At 35.8% G+C, this 17,755-nt stretch overlaps 1 protein-coding gene across 1 annotated transcript in view; it reads right to left on the bottom strand.

Moving 5' to 3' along the window:
* Rtkn2 (rhotekin 2) overlaps positions 1 to 3,345 on the bottom strand; it is a 75,048-nt gene extending 71,703 nt beyond the window's left edge. The window contains exon 1 of the mRNA XM_046419866.2: positions 3,053 to 3,345. Within this exon, the coding sequence (XP_046275822.1) occupies positions 3,053 to 3,112 (60 nt within the window). The 5' untranslated portion in view covers positions 3,113 to 3,345. The remainder of the gene's footprint in view (positions 1 to 3,052) is intronic.
* Between the last annotated feature and the right edge of the window lie 14,410 nt (positions 3,346 to 17,755).

The following is a 17,755-nucleotide window of genomic DNA, read 5'->3' as shown; positions in this document are numbered from 1 at the left end:
CTCTCTGGGCAAACAATACTAGCTGTAGTGTAAGGGTTGATGGAGTCAAAGAAGTTGTTTTTAGTTAATAAATGCAACAAAGTGATCCTAGGGAGGAAATGAGGGCAACCACTGAGCATTCAATGGTGACGGTTACTGATCTCAAAGAAGAGTAGGGGGCTAAAATCATCTGTTGTTGCCTCAGCCACAAGGAAATGGCCAGACAGAGTCAAGGCTGATTAAGACCAATGACAAAAGCATGTTTCCTTGTACCTATCCCTCTTTGCAGTGTTTGAATACAAATCTGCAGAATAGCAAAGAATGGGATGGAGCTACCCTCTTCTTATTTCTAGTTCAATTTTCTGAATAAGAGCTTGCTTATAATCAAGTCAAATAGAAACCTACATTAATGTCCTGATCTTGTAAGTACTTAAAGTTAGGCTGATAAAAATAAATGAACAGGGCAAGGCTGAGAATCAAATAGGAGGACACTTTATAAATCTAAGGCTAGAGGTATATCTCAGTGACAGAGTATTTGCCTAGCTTGTGCCAGGTCCAGAGTTTGATCCCTAGCACTGCAAATAAATAAATAAATAATCAACAAATAAATAAAATTTAAAAAGTAGAAATACAGAATATATGAGAAATTGACTTGGTTTTACAAGCTAGAAGAACACAAAGAAAGTACAAAAAAATGGCCTTGTTGTAGTTATTAAGAACTAATTTTTTAAAAAAAATTGAAGTTGCTGCTGGGAAGACAACATAGACATTATACAGTAGTAACTCCGATAGAAATTATCATTCACTAATGAATGATAAGAAAAGTCAAGTTTAACTAAGAGACCAAGGTAAAGATAAAGAAAAATTATAGAAGACTATATATGATAGGATCGCAGTTTTCCAAAAGAAATTTTGTGTATTTTAAGAATTGTTCATGAACATAAAAAGGTCTGGAGTTAGCACTACCATGAAAATGGAATTGGACAGAGAATTCTTAAACTCATATTTTTGTATCCATTGAATTTTCAGCAATTAGGTAGTATTATTTCTCAAATTTAATTTTCATTCAAGTCTTTTTCAAGAGCTTGGACATTTTAAAATAAAAAATAGTTGACTGCCCCAATTGCTCAGATGAGTGGGACAAAGGATGATGATGATGATGATGATGATGATAATAATAATAATAATAGTCATCTCTGAAGCATGTCATGAGTGCTGGTGCTGTACTCAGTACTTTAGAGAGGTTCTCAAGTTCCAACAACTTTCTAAGAAAGGCATTATAGCCAATACAACTATGGAAACTGGAATTAAAGAAGACAATTTAATCAAAATTGTACAGCATTCTACAACTTTGGAAACTAAACTTAGAAAAGACAGGTAACTTAATAAAAACTGGACAAGCAGAGTTGGATTTGACCTGACTCTGAATCTGAAACTAATGTTCTCTGCTGTGAGGAATCAGAGATGACTCCAAGGTTTAATAGGTCTTTGCCTAGCATGTGACCAAATCAAAGTCTTTAGTCTTACCCCTATTAGATGACAATTTCATTTATACAGAAAAAAACACACCAAATAAAATATTTCTTGTTTGAAATCTATTACTATTTTGTGATTTCTTCCAAGGTTCAAACAACAGAAGCAATTCCACATGAAAATTATTTTGACTTTAGACATCGCTAAACACATGTATATAACCCAGCACTTATGCACATTTAATATTTAAACATTTTCATTCCATGCAATTAAACTTCTTTTGTGATTTTATCTGCTGTTCTTTTTCCTATCCTTCCTAAATATTATTGCAATCACAGCTAATAAATATAGCTGGACAGCTACACCTATATGATAGTACAGGAACCTCAACAGATTGTCAATTCACTAGAAATCAAGATTATGCTAAAAATTGGGGCAGCCAAAGTACCTAACAAGATTTTTTTTAAGTATTTTAATCAAAATATTTATTTTTAAATGTTGACATAAACAGCACAAATTACTAATAAAGGTCCTGGACTACCAAACTGTAACTCCTAACATCTTGCTTTATTTTATTTTTCACAGTATTATTTAAAGACTTCTCAAAATCATATTACCTATTAAGGAAACTCCAGGCTTATAAACAAAGATATAAGGTGCACCATATGAAATTGCAAATATTATACCCACAAAACAGGCAATTTCATATGGTTTAAACAACTGCACTTCATGAGTGGTAAAAGGCAGAGATTAAAAAGGAAGTGAAAATCCAACTGAAAGACGTCATTGTTTTCTTTTAAGATCTTATAATTATGGTTAAGAGTAGATAGTATAATATTTAAGTAATGTTGCCAAGAAATAAGGCTGGTCTATGTTAAGTTAAAAGGTTTCTAACATATATTTTACATCATATCTAAAAAGCAAACACCAACTACTAGGGAATGATATTGTTTATTTTGTGCATATTCGAATATGTATCAACAAAATCCATCAATACGTACAACTAGAATGCACCAATAAAAATGTGGGGAAAAAAGCAAGCGTCAAGCTTATATCCAATTCAAAGTGTCCTCCCTTTTTCTTTTCTAATTATATGGAAAGAATTTACTATCAAACTTTCAATTTTCTAAAGCTGAGAGGTTGCAATTTGCTTCTCCATCCCGCCTCCCACCAACAGTTTATGTTGTGCATAGACATCGCTTGAAGAACTATGCTTTCCATTAAATCCGACACCAAGTCAACAGTCCTCCAGGGCGTTCCTGCAAATCCCGGGGCACCCACTGCCCCCAGCACCACCTACACTTGTAAAAACAAGAGCCCAAACCCTGTGGAGGGCAATGCACAGGAGTGCAGAGAAACGCGCTGCGGGGCTCTGGCACCGCGTCCCATTTCGGGCCTCAGTTGCTCCCTGAAAAATCAGAGGGTGCAGATGGCCAAGTCCTTCATAGCCCAAACAATGCATCTCCTAGTCCTTCCCTTTGTGTCTGGCGACTGCGGTCTTCAGGGCTTGAGGCTGGGGCTTTCCCGACCACCAGACACTGCGAGGCGTAAAGCTGCAGCGGAGTCCCTCTCGCCGGCTGCAGGCTCCCTCCTGACTCACCTGCTGGGCGGGAAGCCCCGCCAGGCTGAGCTCAGGCCCCTTCAGGGTCTGCTTCTCCATCTCCAGCGCAACCAGTCCCGGCTGTCGCCTCTCCTTCAAATGGGTAATTTGAAAAGCCCGCCCCTGACTGGAGCCTCAAAGTACGCCAACCGCTGGGCCGTACCAAGTCCCCGCCACAGGGGAACTGAGCACCGGGGGTCGCCAGGACCTCGCGCACGCGCAGTAAGTACACCCGGCGGCTCCCGCCGCCGGAAGTCGGCAGAGACCCGATTGCTGAGTGAGGACCTAGTGGGAAGGGTCCGGTGGCTGGCAAATTTAAGGAGCTGTCGGAGAATGGGGCGGGGCCTGAAAGGGGGCGGGCCGAGGGGCGGAGTCGGCGGCTGTGCAAGCTGTCCTGCTCAAGGTGTAGGCTGCGGTTTAACTGTGCCCTGCATTTGCCCTAAGTAGGGTCCTCCAAAGTGATCCTAGCAAACAGATTCCAGGCTGCAGTTCCTGGACCCCCGCCCCAGACAACTCAAGGAACAGAGTGTCACTAGGAGCCCCCGGTCTTGCTCTTAGAGAACCCGGTGGCCTGGCTCTCAAACCCTCTCATAGTACTGCCTTGTCACCCAAACTCACTTAGATATCGTGGTCTTGTGTATCAGGTTCTTGGGGCACCATGTCAGCTATTTTACAGTATTTCCTCTATTACCCCCAGTGTTGTGTTGTGTTGTGTTTTTAATTCCAGATGTGTTCCATCGCACCCCCTCTTCTTCTCTCCTCTCCTCTCTTCTCTCTCATTCCCCCACCATATCATAGCATTATAAGGTATGATTTCCAATTTCCAAGAGCCCCCATTTCTTGCTAACCCTAAAGATTAGTACAAAGACCACCTTTTATTAAAGGGTTTTCAGACTCTTGTACAATATTCAATGTTCAATGTTCTTGACTTATCATGATTTCCCCCTTGAAAAGGGTACAGGAAGCCTCTTTGGATTTAAGACGTTTTTCTCCTGAGGAAGGAATCTAACAAATCAACCCTCCTACTCTTGCCTCATAGAAAGCCTTGGACACTTCTCTCCATAAAGAGGATGACCAGGTTTTTTATTTGCCTGGGATAGTCCCTGTATGGATCTGCTATCCCAATGTTCCACCAGTCTTGCACATGTCCTAGAGTGAATTTTATTATATGTTCATCTTGTACATATGTTCATCTTATACACAAATTTTTTTTAGTTGGTGATTTGAAGATATACTTATTAAAAATATAAGAAGTGTTCTTTCTGTCAAATAGATAATGTTTCTTTGAGAGCCTCTGGACTAGGTGATACTAGAAGCTGCTCAGTTAAGAATGACTCTCCTCTTACAATAAGAGTATATGGGTCATTAAGAGTATATGGGTCATATCCTTACACACAACTATAAAGCATATGGAACTCAGAATTACCAACACAGAGTTCATCTTGTTCTCTCCAAACACATCTGAATTCCATTGTCATTAGGTTCCCCTTTTCCCAGTGCACACCTCATGCTACCACTTTATGGTATAATTATCCCCTACTCAACCTGAGTTGTATGAGTCTGGTATAATGCCTGACTCATAAAAGAAAACACACAGAGAGTTCATCATCAGACATACAGTATTTATCGCATAACACACACAGCTTTCAGACTCAGATCAAAATACGTACAGAAGGCAGCACTTACGAAAACAGGCAAACCGACCAAATGGACATTGGAAATGATGTGGAAATATTTGATGAGTGAATACTAGGTATACAACTGCAGATGTGTTTGTAATACTCCAAGAAGGTGCTCTGGTAAAGGCCATATTTAATACTTACCTAGACTACAGCTAGTTGCTATTAAAGACCTTTCTCTTTGGAGAAGATGTGATGTGACCCTATCTCTGTATTATTCATCAGAGGATGTATCCAGGAAGTTCTTCTGTGCTTAACTATTATCTGGTGATTAAAATATCTCAGAGTAAGACTTTTGTTTCCTTATTTATCTCCAGATTCTTTCTTGTTACTGCTAGTCTCATAAAACATATTCTCTTTGGTGTGTGTAATATCTATAACAACAGAATTGTTCATGGAAATGCCAAAAAGTTGAAGAGTTCACATGCAATAGTTGGATTAACTTGAGAATTTATTTATCCCAAGTAGTTTATGTATTGTACAACTCCAGGAAGTAATAAGTACTGCCTTTCACCATCTCAAATATTTGATGTTAAATTTGGACATCTCTTAATTTCCCCTCCTTGGTCTCTCCTAGAAGTTGGATATCTACCCAACTGCTTAGGTGCAAAGAGATTCAGCTGGAGGTTTAGTGATGGGATCATTGCCCTACCAATATTATTTCCCATGATAAAGTCAATATTTAATGCTAAGTGTAGTAAGTATTAACTGTATCTGATATAACAAATGCATGGTATTTAAAAATTAATTAAATGCTACTTGTCATAGAGTAGCCAACTTACATGATAATGATAAATGTCAAAGTGTACTCTTCTACTCTTTATTCCCTACATTTTTCTTCTTAAGTCTAAAAGGTTAAGGGAAGAAAAACACTGAAGTTGAACTCAGCTCTCTCTTACATAAAAGACCCATTATTTTTAAAAAACGTGGTTTTCAACAGAACAGGTGACTCTTGTGATTTCTAGTATACTCCTAGACTCTCAAAACTATAAAAATTCTCTTGGTGCTTCCTTTACTTGTTTGTTCATCTTATAGATAATGAAATTAGAATAAAATTCATAGAATAAAGCTGTATTTTGAGTTATATATGAGAGAGGAATAGGGAGAAAAAAACTAAGATAAAAATGCTAAGCAAAAGTGCAGCATTTTCTTAAATGATTGGGCCATACTCTACAAACAGCTGAAGCATCATGCAATCATAAGGAAGATATAGAATGCAGAGTCTGAAGACTTAATAGACCTACAACTGAAGGCAAGCCACTCTGCTTCCTTATCTATAAAACAAGAACATAATACCCATCTTGTCTTTTAAACATTGTTGAGAGACTCAGTGAGATAAGATTTGTGAGAGAACTTTGTAAACTAGTTGTCCCACAAAAATATGAGCCATTACTAGCGTAGGAAGAATAGTCAGTATCAAAGGCCATTGTACTGGCCCTGCAGAACTCTGGGTACTGAAGGAGAAAAATGTATATGAATCAGATGTATTTAATATGTATCGCCTACCATAGATAAATAATATCTAGAATATACATTTTAAAATCCAACAAATCTATAAAAATCCTATTGGAGAATGGCCGAATGGTATGGGAAAGTGAACCTAAATGGCAAATAAACACGAAAGATTGTTCAACCTTATTATTAGTCTGCAAATTGCCAGATTAAGACCTCAAAGAGGTAGCATTTTATAGTCACTAGATGTATCATTATTAAGAAATCTGATAATACTAGGGGTTGGTGAGGATATAAGCACAAGGGATATTATACATTGATGGAGGAAATGTTAATGTGTCTAATCAACTTGGAAAATAATTAGAAGTATCTTGTAAAGTCAAAACTGTGTGTATATCTGGCAATTCCATTTCTAGGTGTCAGTCCTTTGGGAAATTCTTACAAATTTCTATTACCAATATTGCTTATAATAGAATATTAAAGCAATCCAAGTGCTCATTCCAGGAATATGAATAAATTGTGCTGCTGTACCCAATGGAGTATCATATGTCTTTAAAAATGAATAAACCATAGCTATGTGTAATAATATGGATAAATCATTGAAATACTGAATGAAGTAAGCTAGTTTCAGAAGATACACAGGGTGAAATTATTTTGAACATCAATAATGATAATTGAAACATTACTGTTTAGGGAAACAGGCACATGATAAAAGTTTATACTTAACAAGAAAGAGAATACTAAAAATAGGATTTAGTTTAGTGGACATCTCTGAGAGGAAAACAAGATGAGAAAGAGAGAGAGCATACAGATATAAAGCTATTTACTGGTCATGTTTTAATTAAGTTGGGTGACCATAGATAGATAGGTGGGTAGATAGATATCAGGTAACCCTATGTATATAGATAAATAAATAGATAGATAGATCTATACAGATACATGTCAGGTAACCTGATATATATACATATAAATTTGTATGTCTAATTTTATATTAAATAATTTTATATTAAATAAGATATGACAGTTAAACAATAATATGTGGCATTAAAACCTTTATTTAGCAAAATAATAATGTAATTTTAGATTCCAAAATTTGACTTGAATTTGATGTATTTCCAGTACATTTTTACTGTTTAATGGCTTGGAAGCACAATTATGATGCACTGGTACATGTGCCCAGAAAGAGATGCTAAAGAATTGACTATGTGGACTTTTCTTCAAATTTAAGAGCTGGTATTTGGGAATAGTGGGAGGCAAGGGAGCAGAGGAATTCGTAAGAGATGAGAAGACTTTTCAGCAGATAAGGACAAAATTAAGTGTAATTTAAGTTATTACTGCTAACATGACCCACATATTACACACAGGCCAGTGTAAATTCAAGTGACATTATAATCAGAATGCTTCTTACTGACCAAGCAAATCAGAGGAATTAGTTGTATGACTTTTACCAGTAGCCTCAAACTTGTCCACTGGAGTTATATATAAAATGATGTCCTGAAGAGTTAAAGAGACTTGTTTTTAAGATCTTCAACTTAGGTTCCCTATCCTGAAGTTGATCTAATAGCTTGCTTGCTTGCTAGGCCTCATGTTGGTCACCCTTTCACAATCACCTTTTCCCATTTGGCAAAAGAAAGGCTTCACTTCACCCATCTCTATGGCATTGCTCCAGGCTATAAAAACCATCTGGGGGCTGAAGGGAAAGTTAAAATTATTGGTGTTGATATTGCTCTAGGCAATGAACCAGGGGCTTAGTGCTTATATTTATAAAAATGAAAACCAGATGTGGAATTGATGTTAAACCCTGTCTCATTCTAGCATAAGTAATATTTTCCCATGGATACATAAAGTAATGAGAGAAAAAGGGGCTCATCCTTTCCATAAATGTGAAAATGTATAAAATTACAGCATACATACATATGTTTGCTGCAGAGAAATATGATAAGGTGTGCAATAAAGACTTCTCACACATAAAAATATTTTATATTAGCATAAAATTCTATAGAAGTGACATAAAAACCCAAGTTCAAATAGGAAAGGAGAAACGTGAAGTTTTCAAATTAGAGGTCAAGTTGTTCATTTATTTTTACATGATGATGGTGAGTGGATATCAACTCTTTCATTGAATACACTTAATAAATATAAAGTTCTAAATTTTAATTGTAATTGTTTTCAATATACCAGCAATCACATCCTTTGTAACTATGGAAACATATGCTAAAACATGACAAATGCCACTTTGAAATTATTGCAGATGGAACCAGACCCACAACTGCAAATTCTTCTCTGATTCTGCTCCCTCTGAGCCATAACACCTCTCATGCATTCTCATAGGCTCTTCTTATTTCCAGGAAGCTTCAACACTTTCTCTAGGTAATTTTTTTCTTTATATATATGTTATATTGTGAATTCCTTTTTTCGTACTTTGGTTTTGGAAATGTCTTCTTTATTGATACCCAACGCCCTTTTCTCCTTCTCAAGGGTATCTTGGCCATTATTAGACCTTTTTCAATGTAAAAATTTGACCCAGCTTCTCAAGTTCTGAAGAAGAAAAATGGAAGCCCATTGGAATTTTTATCAGAATTGTATTGAATTTAGAGAAAAATTATATACTTAGGATGTTGGGTATTCCTATCCATGAACATCGTAAAGGTTGAAAATTTAGATCCTCAATATATTAAATGTCATAAAGTTTTCAATTTTTTCCACATAGGCCTAAGCATATTTTTTGTTTATCTGTGTCTAAATTCTTAAATTAATCTACTGGGTTTTTTCCCCCAACAATTACATGTTTCCTTTATAACAATTCAATTTTAGTTACTTCTTAAAATCTCCTTGGTCATTTTGAACAATATTTTGTTGCCTATTAGTTTTTGTGATTCTATTTTATTTCCATAAATCTTTTTATAATTACTGTACATTCTGTATCTACTCATTCTAATACTTGTAGCTCTTGAGTGTATTGATTTTATGTCATTTCCACTGAAATTTACAATGTTGATTTGATTCCTTGTGTTTTATAATCATTGACTGGGTGTTCATTTTTAGCTAATCTATACTTCCTTACAGAAAGGAAATTGCATGTGCTTCTTCTGGGAGGCATAAGGCTCTAGATACCCATGACCAGTTAACTCAGATACCAAGGCTTAGTATAAGAATCTTAAATACTAGTCCTTTCACCAGCCATAGGCAGAGCAAAACTCTCTCTCTCTCTCTCTCTCTCTCTCTCTCTCTCTCTCTCTCTCTGTGTGTGTGTGTGTGTACATGAATGTATGTACTTCTGGCTTACAGCTTTGATTTCAACTCATTTATTGTTTGGTTTTGTTCTTATTTTATTTTTAGTTCCTTACCGGGTTTTATTTTTTCCTGATATCCCAGCAATGCCATAAAACTATACTTAATGCAAAATTTAAAATTCACATAAAATTTAAAGGTGTCATACCCATGAAATCCATGGAATTGCTGATACAGAATTCCACAGGAAAAGAGAGTTTAACACAAAACTTATAAGTGCATAGTTAAAGAATAGTCTTTTTAAACTACACATATTTGGTTTTAAAGGAAACTCATTGTAGTATCTTTCTTTTTTCCTTTTTCCACCTGTAAAAACTGCTCAGTCTCCAAAAAGGACCATATCTCCTGATGTTCCCTTTGAATGTGATCCATTTGGAGCAGAACTAAATAGGAAGAAGAGTAGAACAAGTGCCACAAAGAATAGTAGAACAAAGAACCCCTCATCCAGGTCTAATTAGGGGACATTTCTCTTCCCTTGGGATGGAGGATCTTTACAACATCTGCCCTCTGAGGTTTCACAACTACTACAGACTACAAGTGCTATGTGTCTCCCATTCTTCCCCTTTCCAAATGAGAATAGTTACAGAGGTTATTCTGAACTTGCATCCCCAGTGTATATTGGATGCATGTGGAGGAGATAACTTGCCTTTTTGGTTTGTAAGTTTTGGTTCAAGCCACTTACACATATGAAACACATTTACCTCTCATGTAAGGACTACAATGTGTCACCCAAGATCTTGCATTTAACTTAACATCCTGCTTGGAATTTCTGGGTTTTCTCCTTCAGAAGCAGATGTCTGTTTCTACAGGAAGGAAAATGAATAGAATGGTTAGTGTCTAGGAAACCAGCTATTATAATCCGTGATATCTACTGCCACCACCAACACAAAATCCCAGTTTGTTTCACTTCCTCATAGGTTTACCTGTTTATAGGTGGTCGTTACTGTAAGACTTGCTTTGGCAGATAAACCACGAACAGAAGGGTCAGTGAACAAAAAAAAATATTGATATTAGGGGGCAGGGCTGACTATAACTGAAACTATCTTATTTTGAAGTCCAAACTCTAAAAATAAGTATGTGATTTGGTATAATTTGCTTTCCTTCCCCTTCCCTTTACCCTTTCTAATCCCCCCTCCCTCCTCCTTCCTCTTTGGTCGTATATCCAGGAATGCTTTATTACTGAGCTATATCACCAACCCTTTTTCAAAAATGTTTAATTTTGAGACAGAATGTTCCTCAGTGGCCCAAGCTGGCCTCAAACTTGTGATCCTCCTGCCTCAGTCTTATGAACTGCTGGGATTGCAGGTGTGTACCCCTTTACCCTTCCTATAATTTTGTATTTAAGTGACAGATGAATTTCCAAGATTGTGGATGGTATAATACCCTGGGGTTTGGAGTGAGAGAACTAAAGACAGCACCCAGTCATCTTGGGATGGCTTTATAGAAGCAAGACACCCATTTTTGTTCTGAACCTCTGGATCTGGTGATTGTGTAATTACCTTGTCCGTCCTGACTGATACAAGGACCAAACTGGGAGAGAGAGGATTTCAGTTATAGTCAGCCCTGCCCCCTAATATAATTTTGGCAAGTCCTCTGATACCCCTAAATAGGAGTTTCTTAAATCTGTAATGGAGAACTAATTACTCTTCCTGTTTGCTCCCCAGGCTTGTTTTGGGTATCCATTGTAAGTAAAGGTGTTTGAAAAATGTAAAGCATGTGCAAATATATGCCAGAAGTATCATTAACAATACTGAATTGGCATCTTCTCATCTATATAATGCCAATCCCAAGAAGAAAACACGGGAGATGTTATGAAAACTCAAGATTTAAATCAGATAACAATGGAATGAACGACTTGATAATTTCAGTGTGGAGTAGATATATTGCCATCTAAAATATTTCAATAATTATGCATGTCCTCTTTACTTTTTTAAAAAAATCTTTAATGCTTCTGAAATTTTATCATAAAAGTGTGAACAACAAAAATAAAACCAAAGGTAATTTTAGAACAGAAATATTTATTTATTTAAAAAAAAATTTTTTTAATTGTATTTGGACACAATACCTTTATTTATTTATTTTTATGTGGTGCTCAGGATTGAATCCACCACGGCCTCACATATGCCAGGCAAATGCTCTACCACTGAGCCACAATCCCAACCCAAAATATTTATTTTTTGCACATAGAAAAATATTCTATTTTTATGTAATTTGATATCAAAATAAATATTGAGTTGGCTGCCTGCTTGCCCCAATTCTAGAGTCAACCTTATTAAACTATTTTATTTTCAAGTCCATCTGCCTTTCCTGTTGTCCTAAATTCTGAGCCCCTCGGGGTTGATCTTTGTCTACCAATGAGATCACCTCATTACAAAGAACAAACGAAACAATCTTATAACATGCCCTTCCCATTATTTTCCCATTATTTTCTGAAAACCTAAAGGTAGGAAAATATTTCTGCGACTGCTTTCCAGAGTAGGAGACTTTCAGCAGTTCTGCATGGGTTAATGAAGAATATGAACTGATTCCTTAAACTTTCAGTGAGAGGTAACTCTGGGTCTTATGGGATTGTTGATTTTGGCTTGCTCTTTGCTGTGTTATGAATGTTCAAGAAGTAGGGTGGAGTTCTCTCCTAATTCTATGAAGTGCTACTGTGCTGACTGGTACTGTCACAGTAATGATAATGACATGTAATGAATAATTACACATGAAACCCTGAGTTCCTTCTCTTATTAGGTATCTGGAATGGATTCATTATCTCTGTTCTTCTAGTTTTGCATGGGGAAGTCTAAAAGATTCATGTTTCATTTTGAGCTGTATAAGCTTTACTGGTTATTTATGCTCAAACTGGGTGTTAAATAACTTCTAATGCTAAGTGAAAGCTTATGTTTCACTGGACACTGTTCTATTTTTTTCATCTATTAATTCTGCCATAAAGATAATTTTATTTCTTCAAACGATTTCTGTTACTTATAGAAAGGCAATCATTCATTTATAAAACACACATTAAATTCTTTACTTGAAATAAGTAAATAAAGTATAAAAAGCATGTAATAACAATAAAAAAACATTTTGTCACTTGTAACCCAAATAATATGACTGATGTTTTGAGAGAACATTTGTTCATGTTAGAAAATATGGTTTTCAGATTTTCACCTTTACATTGTTTATGTACCAACAATATCTTCAGACTTTAGAGTTTCATTTCTTTGCTTTGTGAAAACTGCTATATCAATGTCACTCTTTCCCTCTAACAGAATAAAAGTAAAAGGTAATATTTTATTCATAGGTTTAATATGTTTCTTAATGTGTAGTTCTAAACCTTTTTGAAGATTTTTGTGCTCTAATTACACAGTTGATTCATAGTTTCAAAATGTCAAACCAAAACATGCTTTTTAAAATATTGTTATGGCTAGAAACAAATATTGTATAATATTAAGTAGAAATACTAAGTAATCTCTCTGCTAAAATGATTTACTTCCCAATATCCATTATCTAATTTTTCTGTAAAGTTTTTATTTAACTGAATTCTGCTTAGTACTTCTTTGCTTAATAGTTTCTTAGGTTCAGCCTAATTTTAGAAATCACATACAATATGGTACATGTTTTATTATCGAAGGTGATATTTGTTTCCTCTTTTTGGAAATTACTTATTTACTAAAACTAAATTTTTATCTACTACTGCTGTTTCAAATTTATAAAATTATAAAAATAATAAAATAACAAGACTAGTTAAAAAAGTCATGATTGCCAAAAAATATTTTAACATAATGCCTTTTAAACAAAAATGGGTTTTATAAATTGGAAATGTCTGTAGAAAGAAATTAAAAAATCCTTAAGACTCGGAGTATTTTGTTGATTTTTTAATATATTTTTTTAAATTTATCAAGAGAGGAAACAAAAAAGAAACTAAACATGTTTGTAATCTTTTATTAGTCAAACAAAGTCTTTCCTCCAAAAATTTTTTTAGGAAAAATTGTTAATTTAGGTTGCACTAGAAAATTATTTTAAAACTGTATGATGACAGGTTATATTCATTAAATAAATTTAATATATTTCCTATGTTTTATGAATATGAGAATAGTTTATTAATTACCATCAAATATACAAGGTGGATATTATGCTTATTTTTCTAAAGTGTAGAGAAAAAAATCTATTGCATAAAGATTTTAGCAAAGATCTGGGTTGGTGTCATTTTTTTTTTTTTAATTTTATTTTTTTTATTGTTGGTTGTTCAAAACATTACATAGTTCTTGATATATCATCTTTCACACTTTGCTTCAAGTGGGTTATGAACTCCCATTTTTAGCCCATATACAGATTGCAGAATCACATCAATTACACATCCATTGATTTACATATTGCCATACTAGTGACTGTCATGTTCTGCTACCTTTCCTATCCTCTACTATCCCCCCTCCCCTCCCCTCCCCACCCCTCTTCTCTCTCTACCCCCTCTATTGACCTTCATTTCTCCCCCTTGTATTATTTTTCCCTTTCCCCTCATTTCCTCTTGTATGTTCTTTTGTATAACCCTGAGGGTCTCCTTCCATTTCCATGCAATTTCCCTTTTCTCTCCCTTTCCCTCCCACCTCTCATCTCTGTTTAATGTTAATCTTCTTCTCATGCTCTTCGTCCCTACTCTGTTCTTAGTTACTCTCCTTATATCAAAGGAGACATTTGGCATTTGCTTTTTAGGGATTGGCTAGCTTCACTTAGCATAATCTGCTCTAGTGCCATCCATTTCCCTGCAAATTCTATGATTTTGTCATTTTTTAATGCAGAGTAATACTCCATTGTGTATAAATGCCACATTTTTTTAATCCATTCGTCTATTGAAGGGCATTTGGGTTGGTTCCAAAGTCTTGCTATTGTGAATTGAGCTGCTATGAACATCGATGTAGCAGTGTCCCTGTAGCATGCTCTTTTTAGGTCTTTAGGGAATAGACCAAGAAGGGGAATAGCTGGGTCAAATGGTGGCTCAATTCCCAGCTTTCCAAGAAATCTCCATACTGCTTTCCAAATTGGCTGCACCAATTTGCAGTCCCACCAGCAATGTACAAGTGTACCCTTTTCCCCACATCCTCGCCAGCACTTGTTGTTGTTTGACTTCATAATGGCTGCCAATCTTACTGGAGTGAGATGGTATCTTAGGGTGGTTTTGATTTGCATTTCTCTGACTGCTAGAGATGGTGAGCATTTTTTCATGTACTTGTTGATTGATTGTATGTCCTCCTCTGTGAAGTGTCTGTTCAGGTCCTTGGCCCATTTGTTGATTGGGTTGTTAGTTATCTTATTGTCTAATTTTTGGAGTTCTTTGTATACTCTGGATATTAGGGCTCTGTCTGAAGTGTGAGGAGTAAAGATTTGTTCCCAGGATGTAGGCTCTCTATTTACCTCTCTTATTGTTTCTTTGGCTGAGAAAAAACTTTTTAGTTTGAGTAAGTCCCATTTGTTGATTCTAGTTATTAACTTTTGTGCTATGGGTGTCCTATTGAGGAATTTGGAGCCCGACCCCACAGTATGTAGATCGTAGCCAACTTTTTCTTCTATCAGACGGCGTGTCTCTGATTTGATATCAAGCTCCTTGATCCATTTTGAATTAACTTTTGTGCATGGCGAGAGAAAGGGATTCAGTTTCATTTTGTTGCATATGGATTTCCAGTTTTCCCAGCACCATTTGTTGAAGATGCTATCCTTCCTCCATTGCATGCTTTTAGCCCCTTTATCAAATATAAGATAGTTGTAGTTTTGTGGATTGGTTTCTGTGTCCTCTATTCTGTACCATTGGTCCACCCGCCTGTTTTGGTACCAGTACCATGCTGTTTTTGTTACTATTGCTCTGTAGTATAGTTTGAAGTCTGGTATCGCTATACCGCCTGATTCACACTTCCTGCTTAGCATTGTTTTTGCTATTCTAGGTCTTTTATTTTTCCATATGAATTTCATGATTGCTTTCTCTATTTCTACAAGAAATGCCTTTGGGATTTTGATTGGCATTGCATTAAACCTATAGAGAACTTTTGGTAATATCGCCATTTTGATGATGTTAGTTCTGCCTATCCATGAACAGGGTATATTTTTCCATCTTCTAAGATCTTCTTCTATTTCTCTCTTTAGGGTTCTGTAGTTTTCATTGTATAAGTCTTTCACCTCTTTTGTTAGGTTGATTCCCAAGTATTTTATTTTTTTTTGAAGATATTGTGAATGGAGTGGTTGTCCTCATTTCCATTTCAGAGGATTTGTCGCTGATATACAGGAATGCCTTTGATTTATGCATGTTGATTTTATATCCTGCCACTTTGCTGAATTCATTTATTAGCTCTAATAGTTTCTTTGTAGAGCCTTTTGGGTCTGCTAGGTATAGAATCATATCATCTGCAAATAGTGATAATTTAAGTTCTTCTTTTCCTATTTTTATGCCTTTAATTTCTTTCGTCTGTCTAATTGCTGTGGCCAGTGTTTCGAGAACTATGTTGAACAGAAGTGGTGAGAGAGGGCATCCCTGTCTTGTTCCAGATTTTAGAGGGAATGCCTTCAATTTTTCTCCATTCAGAATGATGCTAGCCTGAGGCTTAGCATAGATTGCTTTTACAATATTGAGGTATGTTCCTGTTATCCCTAGTTTTTCTAGAGTTTTGAACATAAAGGGATGCTGTACTTTGTCGAATGCTTTTTCCGCATCTATCGAGATGATCATATGGTTCTTATTTTTAAGTCTATTGATGTGGTGAATAACATTTATTGATTTCCGTATATTGAACCAGCCTTGCATCCCAGGGATGAATCCTACTTGATCATGGTGCACACAACAGTTTCACCAAGAAGAAAGAAACGAAGCAGTATGAAAAGACAAGGAAAGAAAGGACTACAAGCAATGCAGGTCAGCTCAACTTTAGAAGAGGTAACAGCTGCAGCAGATGGAATGGCAGATAAAGAATTCAGGATATATATGCTTCAGATGATCTGGAGTATCAAGGAAGAAATTAGACAGCAAAATCAGACAATGAAAGATCACTTCGACAAGGAATTACACAAACAAATCCAGGAAGCAAAGGATCAACTATACAGGGAGATAGAGGTTATAAAAAACAAACAAACAGAAATCCTAGAAATGCAGGAAGCAATAAACCAACTTAAAAACTCAATTGAGAGTACTACCAGCAGAGTAGAACACTTAGAAGATAGAACATCAGACAATGAAGACAAAGTATTTCAACTTGAAAAGAACATAGACAGCTCAGCAAGACTGTTAAGAAACCATGAGCAGAACATCCAAGAAATATGGGATAACATTAAGAGACCAAACTTAAGAGTCATTGGGATACAGGAAGGTATAGAACTCCATACCAAAGGAATGAGCAATTTATTCAATGAAATAATACGAGAAAACTTCCCAGACTTGAAGAATGAGACAGAATCCCAAATTCTAGAAGCCTACAGGACGCCGAATGTGCAAAATTATAAGAGATCCACACCTAGACACATTATAATGAAGATGCCCAACATACAGAATAAGGAGAGAATTTTAAAAGCTACAAGAGAAAGGAAGCAGATTACATTTAGGGGCAAGCCAATCAGGATAACAGCTGATCTTTCAACACAGACTCTGAAAGCTAGAAGATCCTGGAATAACATATTTCAAACACTGAAAGAAAATGGATTCCAACCAAGAATTGTGTATCCAGCGAAATTAAGCTTCAGGATGGAAGATGAAATTAAAACCTTCCACGACAAACAAAAGTTAAAAGAATATGCAGCTAGAAAACCATCTCTTCAAAACATCCTCAGCAAAACATTACAGGAAGAGGAAATGGAAAATAACAATGAAAACCAACAGTGGGAGGTAGGACAGTAAAGGGGGGGGAATAATCAAAGAGGAAAACAAACCATGTTTAGTAACATAAATAAACAAATATGGATGGAACAACAACCCATATCTCAATAATAACCCTAAATGTTAATGGCTTAAACTCACCAATTAAGAGACACAGGCTAGTAGAATGGATCTCAAAACAAGACCCAACAATATGCTGCCTACAGGAGACGCATTTGATAGGAAAAGACATACATAGGCTGAAGGTGAAAGGTTGGGAAAAATCATATCACTCATATGGACTTCGGGAAAAAGCAGGAGTGTCCATACTCATATCAAATAAAATAGATTTCAAGCCAAAGTTAATCAAAAGGGATAAAGAGGGACACTACATACTGCTTAAGGGAACCATACACCAACAAGACATAACAATCATAAATATATATGCCCCAAACAATGGTGCAG

This window comes from Marmota monax, unplaced genomic scaffold (genome assembly GCF_021218885.2).
Source record: "Marmota monax isolate L192 unplaced genomic scaffold, Marmota_monax_Labrador192_F-V1.1 WCK01_AAM20220418_F8-fsc00019, whole genome shotgun sequence".
Lineage (NCBI taxonomy): Eukaryota > Metazoa > Chordata > Mammalia > Rodentia > Sciuridae > Marmota > Marmota monax.
Note: the sequence above shows the minus strand (reverse complement) of the source record. Positions and strands in the feature narration are given on the sequence as shown.